Consider the following 10,168-nt stretch of genomic DNA (forward strand, 5'->3'; position numbering starts at 1 on the left):
AAGGTTATCTGTAGGGGGAACACTGACAGGCAGCTCAGAGGCTTAGGCGTTTCACTTCCATCCTGATTATAATCTCCTTGCACATTTCTAACCAAGTTTTCCCAAATTAATTCTGAGATTCTGCATGTTTCCTGCTTGCAGGTTTCTGCTGAACCTGATGGAGCTACATATGTTTTTCAAGGATTTATCCAGGGTAAAGATTATGGACAATTTGGACTTCAAAGATTAGGTACTCAGTTAATTTTGATGTCACACCAGTTCAGATTTTTTTTTCATACTGAGTTTTATTATGCATGGTTTTTTATTAAATGATTGCATGTGAAGGGCTATATTGAAGTTATATTTCAGTATTGGTGTGTGTGTAGAATATAGTGAGGTTCGTATCGTAAAATAATTTTTAAAACTGTGTTTTAAAAAAAAAGGTGTTTTGTTCACAGGGAAAACTACATTTTGAGGTATAATTATTCTATTGTGGCAAATTGTTCATTTTGATTGTTTTCTAGTATCTTTCTCTAACAATGCTTACATTACAGGTATTACATTCTATATAGTGATCATCATATAAAGAGTAAGTACTTCAGAATATGTGTATATGGATGTCAGTGCTGTATATTAATACAACTTTTATAGTGAATACTTGCTAGAACAGTCAACTTATTAAATACTATTGGCCAAATATTGAAGTCCTTGTGCCATTTTTACATTCTATTGAAGTCAATGGGAGGTTTTTTCCCCCAAAGAGGAAATTGGATGGACTTCTTTATTTGTCCTGTAGATTAAATTGTACATCAAACTACTATTTGCAAACTACTATTTGCTTTTTCCAGTATAGAATATTGCTAAAAATATCTTACTGCTTTTTTCATGTTTAAGCAAATAAAACAAGAAAAAATATTAGATAACAAGAAATGTTAAACTGTACATTATCTGATCCTGTCTCTTGAAGACTGTAATATTTCTGCTCACACAAAAGCTTGAATATTCTTAAGGTTTCTCAATCAGTGGGGTTCCATTTAGACCAATCTGATGGATTTACAAGAGGAATTTGTTTCTTCAAGAATTATAACCTCTTATTAAATAATCTGGTGCTCTTCAGATATGATAATTTTATCTGGAGGCAAAAACACATTTTTCCAGTTTTTGGGGACAATGTATTTCTCACTCTTATTGTCCAAATAAAAACAAGAACATTCTTTAACATCTCAGTTGTGGTGGGAGGATTTATTAATGTGTGATATGTTAGACAGTCTTGTTTTCTCTTTTCACTGCCCTACGTCATTCTAAAGAGCAATGCTTGGAGACTGAATTTGGCTCCCATTGCATTTGGTAATTTGGGTACTTTAAATGGAATATTTATAGAATACCTTTATGAGAAGACGATTCCTGGAGGGATAGGCAAATAATTTGATTTCCCTAAATCATCATCTTCAAAATATTTGGGGGTAATAAAATCAAAGAGTAAGAGCAACAATGTCTTGACAAGATGTTTTTAGCGGTTTCTTATAAAAATTGTAAGTTGTCTCTCTTCTTTTGGTTTTCAGAGGTTTACATTCCCACAATATATTCTGTGTTAGAACACTTTGAAGAGTTTTTTTTTAAAATTGATTCCATTGAAAAATTGATTCCATTGTCTAAAAATAATAACAAGATTATTAATTTAGGAATATAACTCATTTCAGGATATGATTAATGAACAGAATCATTATGGGAGCTTGACATTCTTCAAAAATAGCTTTATGGCAACTGATAAGAAATTAGTTTTAAATTGTACTTCTTTATTTAATATAAAAATTCTTGTAAAAATTTCACCCAAAGAGACGTGAAATTTGTGTACAATTTTTTTGAGCCCTCTAGTCTTTCAGGAAAACTTTCTATCCCAAACCAGATTTCCTATCCATTTCACAGCTATTATTCATAAACAATTTTCTTTCAGATGTTGAATTCATTACTTATTCTCTTTCCAGCTAACAATTTCATAAAACATGTCACACTTTCCTGTTATTAATCTATTAGTTGAGATATCTAATCATATTTAGCATCTGTATGTTGCTTAACAACTTCAAAGTGGTGAATAAACCTTAACTGATTAATCTGATTCTTAACATCTCTAGTTTGAAGCTTAGAAATCACTTATTAAACTGAATTAGTAATCTCTTCTTTATTCATGGGAAAGGGGATATGAACATGCCACCATAGAGTCTAACAGTTGCCTTTTTTCTATTCTGCGCAGAACAGCTATGTTCTTACTTTCTATCAGTATTTGCTCACTACTTTTTGCCTCTCACCTACCACTTTCATTTTTATACATAAATAAATGTGTATAATGAAGTCAACAGGATGAATTTCCATCTTGCCTCTTTAGGTGATTTAGCGTTCCTCCAAATTACTGCTATTCCTTTGGTAAACTCTACTGTTATCTTTTTTCTTCTATTGTTCTTTCTTTCTATCTGCTCAAGTACCAGATTTTCCACAACCTAACAAATAAATTATATTTGAACAATGATATTGAAGTTACCTAGTATAAGCCATGTATGGCTTCAAAGGTTAACACCAACACTTTGAATTGCATCTGTAAATTTACGAGAAGCAAGTGCAGGTCCCAGAGCACTGGTGTAGTTTGCTCCTGACATAAAACTTCACTTATTAAGCAGGATGCAGCATTCTGCACTAAGTTTACTCTCCAAGTGGCCTCAGTGTGTAGCACCATAAAGGGTGCATAACAGCAATCTAAGTTCAAGGTGAGAAATGCCTGAATTGTTGTGGGGAGATCTTTCCATCATAAGGGGAAAAAAATGAGTTTTGCTTACCAGATGTAGATGGGAAATAATGCCCTCCAGGAGCTATTTAGGTAGTATTTGGTACTGTAGGTCCCCATTCAAAATAAAACGTGAGGATTTTAATTTCTCCACAAGTACACACTTTCAATAATATTGTGAGGATTTGGAAGTGATAATTTTGAGATGTAATAGAGAAATGTTATGTTTTTGTCTTTTTAGGTCTTAACATGTCTGAAGGTTCGAATTCTTCTAATCAACCACATGGTACAAATAGTAGTTCTGTGGCCATTGCTATCCTTGTGCCTTTCTTTGCTCTTATATTTGCAGGTTTTGGATTTTACCTTTATAAACAAAGGTAAGTGTAAATTACATATAGAGAATCTTTGTATTGTCATGTATTTGAAGCTATTCAGTGACCTTATACTTTAATACATTCAAATAAATATGCTCAAATAAATAAATTTGTTAGTCTCTAAGGTGCCAGAAGTACTCCTTTTCTTTTAATACGTTAGAAAAGGTAAATTAAGAACTGCCCTGGGAACTCCTTTGCAAAAGATCTGCATAGGAAATACACTCTACCCTCATTTTAGGTCTGCCATACAGTTTGATTGGTAATGTTATTGTAAAGTGCTGTACTTTCACTCCCACCCTTTTAAAATTTTGTTATAAATTATTTTCTTTATGAGAGGAGCAAGGGTAGTTTAAATTTTTGGCATCTGGGGAATAATGCTATAAACAGGGTTGGTGTGTATTTATTGCAGACTGCCTATATTTTGTTTTGACATGCACAACATTGTGAATCATATTTCTCATGTAATTTATCTTAAGCCCCACACAGTTGATTAACTTGCAAGTATATGTAATACTCCTATGTCACAGGTTTCAGAGTAGCAGCCGTGTTAGTCTGTATTCGCAAAAAGAAAAGGAGTACCGGTGGCACCTTAGAGACTAACAAATTTATTAGAGCATAAGCTTTCGTGAGCTACAGCTCACTTCATCGGATGCATCGAAATGCATCCGATGAAGTGAGCTGTAGCTCACGAAAGCTTATGCTCTAATAAATTTGTTAGTCTCTAAGGTGCCACCGGTACTCCTTTTCTTTTTACTCCTATGTCAGTGAGAGGTTTTATTATGGAAAGTGGTAATTAGTAATTCATTTACAATTAACTTACAATAGTACCACATCTGCTCAGAGATTCACTCTTATCCTAGGTTCACTGATAGTGTTGTTTATGTCTCTGAGATTCATTCCTTAATTTTATTTGTAAATCTTGTTTTCTCACAGTGGAAAAAATCTTGCACTATGGTAATGAGGGGCAACTGGAGCCACTAAGTGGTGGAACACCACACCAGCACTTGTCTGCTGGCCTGCTATTGTAACACAGCCCTACAGGACATGAATAAAAAATTGTAGTATACACAGGACCTAAACATGCCTTAAAAGCTGGACTTTAAGGCCTTGAACTGCCTGGTGTAAGTTGGTTACAGGCACACTGCAACTTTTAATTATGTTAGTTTCCCTGACTCCTTTATACTTGTGATATAGATGAGCCATACGTTTCTGAATAATTTAAGCTTTCATTCACATTTCTAATCCATCTAGTCATAAACAAATTCTTCCAGATTGAAAGAGCTTTATATTTTTACCAAGTTTGCAAACAGCCAGAGAGAAACAATAACCCTAAGAGAATCCTCTCATTCATTTGCATGTAGTGTTATTTCTGAGACAATACTGTCAACTGTGTCAGCTGCACATTTTAGTAGAAATATACATTTTTTCTGGGCTGGTGGTCCAAGTTTTAGAGTATTACTACAATTTTTTTCCAGTATGACTCCTGGCATTATTACGTATTTGCTACTTTAAAATTAACATTTCTCATAAACATGTTTTAATATTATTTTAACAAATATGGCAATCCTTGACAGCAAAAGAAAGCTTCCAAAATTTAATATTTAGCTGCTACATTAGTAATTGAAATTTGTCCATTCTATTGAGGGTTCTTATATTACACCAATCACCATAGAAAATTGCAGTTGTGAATATACTGTGCGTTTTCTTCTTCAACAGGACTGCACCTAAAACACAGTATACAGGATGCTCTGTTCATGAAAATAACAATGGACAAGCTGCTTTTGAAAACCCTATGTATGACACAAACGCAAAGTCTGTAGAAGGAAAAGCTGTACGATTTGATCCCAACTTGAACACTGTCTGCACAATGGTATAACGTGGTAATGCTTTGTCTTCAGAAGTCCGGAAATTGAAACACAACACAGTGCACATATAGTTCACTGATAAAAAATTAAAGCACACTTTTCAGGACTTACTGGGTCACCTTTTCCTGAGGATGATAGACAAGAGTGTTTTTTTTTTTTCATAAACTGGAACAGAATTGTCCTTCATGTTCACCATGGAGAATTTTACGGAAAATTTGCTGCACTCCATGAGTGCTTACTCACAGTTTATTTGCTTTTTTAAAAAAGGAGATTATTCTAAACCATAAAACGTATTTGCATATATTGGAGGAGCATCCACTATCAGTACTTCTGTGCTTTATAAACTATAATAGAGGGACTGGGTTTAAAAAAAGATATAGGGTAGAAAATAAGAGCTATAGTTACAGGAGACAATAGGTCACTGACTTCTCTTTAACAGTCATGAGCTACATCATTTTCATAAATTTGAACTCTGTACCCTCCTTTCAGTCATACATCCCTATTTAGCAAACCTTTACTTTTCTCATACCTGTGAATTTTCTAACATAATGACATAGTGTTTATATGCTTAAACCTTCACGTAATATTTATTAATTTTTCGCTGCACAAGAAAGTATGTGTCAAATTTTCAATTCTCATTTCATTATTAAATTCCCTTATTCATATCTTGCTTCCTTTTTCACATTCCACATTTCTTTCCTCTGTTCCCATTAGCAACAAATGCAGTTGGTAACAGGGATAGTTCCGTTTCTATGTATTTCCTTGCTGTGGACCTTTGCCACTAGACATCAGTTTTACAATGAATAATGTGAGGGCGTACCATATGAATTGAGTTCTCATGCAGCAATGTTCCTTACTGTTGAAGATCACTTGGGAGAGTGACCTTTTTACACTGTTTTTACAGACATCAGAAATTTAACCTTTTGGAAGTTTTCAGTTTAGAAAATTACGGTTTACAGTAAAACTAGAAATCAAGTTGGTATATTAAGAACATAAAGCTCCACACCATTGTTGTCTACACTGTATCACATCAGTATTATTTTACTACTTCTGCGTTGTGTTAAAATGCTCATGCTGGGCATGATTCAAACCACACTGAAGTTAATAGAAGGACTCCCATTGACTTCAAATGGACTTTGGATCTGGCCCACAAGCCTTGCCTAATCAGAATTTGAAAATGCTTTATTTTGGTATACAGGTTAGTACGTGAGGAAAGCAACCCCTAAAAATAATTGTTCAAAACTGAATATATTGCAGCAATTCAATAGAAAGATGTGTTTTTTAAACATAAAGCCATGGTTTTATTAGGAATAATCCACCAGATGATTTAAATACCACCACCCTAAAATGGCAGGGTTCAAAAATTGCGGAACCATTTCATTCTCAAACAATGGAACGTGATCTCTAGTTTTACAGTTATTGCATAACAGAATTATCCAGTCGTAACCTCAGTAATTTATTTGTTGTAGGTCATTGTCTTCCTTTTATAGCATGAAATAATTTTAGACTCATAAATGCTGTATGTTAGCCAGTGTGAATTACTGTCCCTTTCAGGCATTAATAATTCTGTGAAAAATCTGAACTTTTTATTACCATAATAGAGAGTGCCTACCAAAAATCATTCTACCCAGGATTGCTGCTTCGATTTCTATAATGTTTGATGAATTTCTTATAAACCATTTTACAACACTTTGTTTTGAAAATTCATACAATTCTGTCAAAAACTGTATTCTACTGAAAGGATGCTGTTTTCTATTTTCTACCATCAGCTGTTATTTATTCTTGTTTATTCAAATGACTGCAATAACTATGATTCATTCATTAATGTTAAAGTTAGTACATTTGAGATCTCGTTTAAAAAATGTTTCTTCTGCAACTGGCTACTCCTCTTATATTAATGCATACACTTTTGTAAAGAAGTATATTTTTATGAAAAAAAGGATTTGTAAAAGTATGATGTAAATTTTCAGTGCAATGTAAACAAAATAAAAATGGATAATTGCTTTTTTAATAATGTGTGCTCTTTACAAATTGAGATTTAAAGTCCATGCCAGTTGCAGAGTCTAGAAAATAACCAAATCAGTCAAACAAATTCAGCATTTTTGTGGGGTCTCCAAATACATCATATTTTCTCAATCTTCTCATGCACTTGCAAATACATTGGAAAGTTTTAAATTAATTTCACAAATAGAAAATAACAGAACATGCAACCTTCTTTTTATTCACTAAAATTATTATTTTTTCATTTCAGTCCAAGGAACAGATCATAAAAATACTTTTCATTTTGTTCGGTAAAACATATAGAAAAGTGTACTTTTATCATCTCTGTTTTTCTTAACAAAAACAAAGATGATTAAACTTAGTGCTGATGAAAACTGCTGGATAAATTAACCTGGATATTGAAATCTGTTTCATAGATTCATAGATACTAAGGTCAGAAGGGACCATTCTGATCATCTAGTCTGACCTCCTGCACAGTGCAGGCCACAGAATCTCACCCACCCACTCCTACAAAAAAACCTCACCTATGTCTGAGCTATTGAAGTCCTTAAATCATGGTTTAAAGACTTCAAGGAGCAGAGAAGCCTCCCTCAAGTCACCCATGCCCCATGCTACAGAGGAAGGCGAAAAACCTCCAGGGCCTCTCCAATCTGCCCTGGAGGAAAATTCCTTCCCGACCCCAAATATGGCGATCAGCTAAACCCTGAGCATATGGGCAAGATTCACCAGCCAGATACTACAGAAAATTCTTTCCTGGGTAACTCAGATCCCATCCATCTAATATCCCATCTCAGGGGATTAGTCCTATTTACCCTGAATATTTAAAGATCAATTACTTACCAAAATCCCATTATCCCATCAGACCATCTCCTCCATAAACTTATCGAGTAGAATCTTAAAACCAGATAGATCTTTTGCCCCCACTGCTTCCCTTTGAAGGCTATTCCAAAACTTCACTCCTCTGATGGTTAGAAACCTTCGTCTAATTTCAAGTCTAAACTTCCTGGTGGCCAGTTTATACCCATTTGTTCTTGTGTCCACATTGGTACTGAGCTGAAATAATTCCTCTCCATCTCCGGTATTTATCCCTCTGATATATTTATAGAGACAAATCATATCTCCCCTCAACCTTCTTTTAGTTAGGCTAAACAAGCCAAGCTCCTTAAGTCTCCTTTCATAAGACAAGTTTTCCATTCCTCGGATCATCCTAGTAGCCCTTCTCTGTACCTGCTCCAGTTTGAATTCATCCTTTTTAAACATGGGAGACCAGAACTGCACACAGTATTCTAGGTGAGGTCTCACCAGTGCTTTGTATAATGGTACTAAAACCTCCTTATCCCTACTGGAAATGCCTCTCCTGATGCATCCCAAAACCGCATTAGCTTTTTTCACAGCCATATCACATTGGCCACTCACAGTCATCCTATGATCAACCAATACTCCAAGGTCCTTCTCCTCTTCAGTTACTTCTAATTGATGCGTCCCCAACTTATAACTAAAATTTTTGTTATTAATCCCTAAATGCATAACCTTACACTTCTCACTATTAAATTTCATCCTATTACTATTACTCCAGTTTACAAGGTCATCCAGATCCTCCTGTATAATATCCTGATCCTTCTCTGAATTGGCAATACCTCCCAGCTTTGTATTATTTGCAAACTTTATTAGCACACTCCCACTTTTTGTGCCAAGGTCAGTAATAAAAAGATTAAATAAGATTGGTCCCAAAACCGATCCCTGAGGAATTCCACTGGTAACCTCCCTCCAACCTGACAGTTCTCCTTTCAGTAGGACCCATTGCAGTCTCCCCTTTAACCAATTCCTTATCCACCTTTTGATGTTCATATTGATCCCCATCTTCTCCAATTTAACTAATAATTCCCCATGTGGCACGGTATCAAATGCCTTACTGAAATCTAGGTAAATTAGATCCACTGCATTTCCTTTATCTAAAAAATCCGTTACTTTTTCAAAAAAGGAGATTAGGTTGGTTTGGCACGATCTACCTTTTGTAAAACCATGTTGTATTTTGTCCCATTTACCATTGACTTCAATGTCCTTAACTAATTTCTCCTTCAAAATTTTTTCCAGGACCTTGCATACTACAGATGTCAAACTAACTGGCCTGTAGTTACCCGGATCACTTTTTTTTTCCTTTCTTAAAAATAGGAACTATATTAGCAATTCTCCAATCATTCGGTACTACTCCTGAGTTTACAGATTCATTAAAAATTCTTGCTAATGGGCTTGCAATTTCAGGTGCCAATTCCTTTAATATTCTTGGATGAATATTATCTGGGCCCCTCGATTTAGTCCCATTAAGTTGTTTCAGTTTCGCTTCTACGTCAGATATGGTAATATCTACCTCCATATCCTCATTCCCATTTGTCATGCTACCATTATCCCTAAGATCCTCTTTAGCCTTATTAAAGACTGAGGCAAAGTATTTGTTTAGATATTGGGCCATGCCTAGATTATCTTTAACCTCCACTCCATCCTCAGTGTTTAGCAGCCCCACTTCTTCTTTCTTAGTTTTCTTCTTATTTATATGGCTATAGAACCTTTTACTATTGGTTTTAATTCCCTTTGCAAGAGCCAACTCTACTCGACTTTTAGCCTATCTCACTTTATCCCTACATGTTCTGACCTCAATTAGGTAGCTTTCCCTGCTGATCTCTCCCATCTTCCACTCCCTGTATGCTTTCGGCTTCTTCTTAATCACCTCTCTAAGATGCTTGCTCATCCAGCTTGGTCTACAACTCCTTTTCCCCTTTCTTGGGATACAGGCTTCCGATAGCTTCTGTAGCTTTGATTTAAAGTAATCCCAGGCCTTCTTTACCTTTAGATCCATAAGTTCTTCAGTCCAATTCACTTCCCTAACTAATTTCCTTAATTTTTGAAAGTCAGCCCTTTTGAAATCAAAAACCCTAGTTGCAGATTTACTTTTTTTAATCCTTCCGTTCAGTTTGAACTGAATTAGCTCATGATCACTTGAGCCAAGATTATCCTCTACAACCATTTCTTCTATGAGGTCCTCACTACTCACCAAAATTAAATCTAAAATAGCATCCCCTCTAGTCGGTTCAGCAACTACTTGATGAAGGAATCCATCAGCTATCGCATCTAGGAAAATCTGAGCCCTATTATTATTACTAGCACTGGTCCTCCAG

The 10,168-nt window shown here is 35.0% G+C and overlaps 1 protein-coding gene across 3 annotated transcripts in view; it reads left to right on the plus strand.

Moving 5' to 3' along the window:
- CSMD3 (CUB and Sushi multiple domains 3) overlaps positions 1-7,005 on the plus strand; it is a 1,226,382-nt gene extending 1,219,377 nt beyond the window's left edge. For 2 of the 3 annotated variants that reach the window (XM_038390468.2, XM_038390469.2), the window contains 3 exons: positions 142-229; positions 2,997-3,132; positions 4,846-7,005. In XM_038390468.2, coding sequence (XP_038246396.1) covers positions 142-229; positions 2,997-3,132; positions 4,846-5,005 — 384 coding nt within the window. In that variant the 3' untranslated portion in view covers positions 5,006-7,005. The remainder of the gene's footprint in view (positions 1-141; positions 230-2,996; positions 3,133-4,845) is intronic. The other variant, XM_038390471.2, reaches the window with a different exon arrangement.
- The last annotated feature ends 3,163 nt before the right edge of the window (positions 7,006-10,168 follow it).

Source organism: Dermochelys coriacea, chromosome 2 (genome assembly GCF_009764565.3).
Source record: "Dermochelys coriacea isolate rDerCor1 chromosome 2, rDerCor1.pri.v4, whole genome shotgun sequence".
NCBI lineage: Eukaryota > Metazoa > Chordata > Testudines > Dermochelyidae > Dermochelys > Dermochelys coriacea.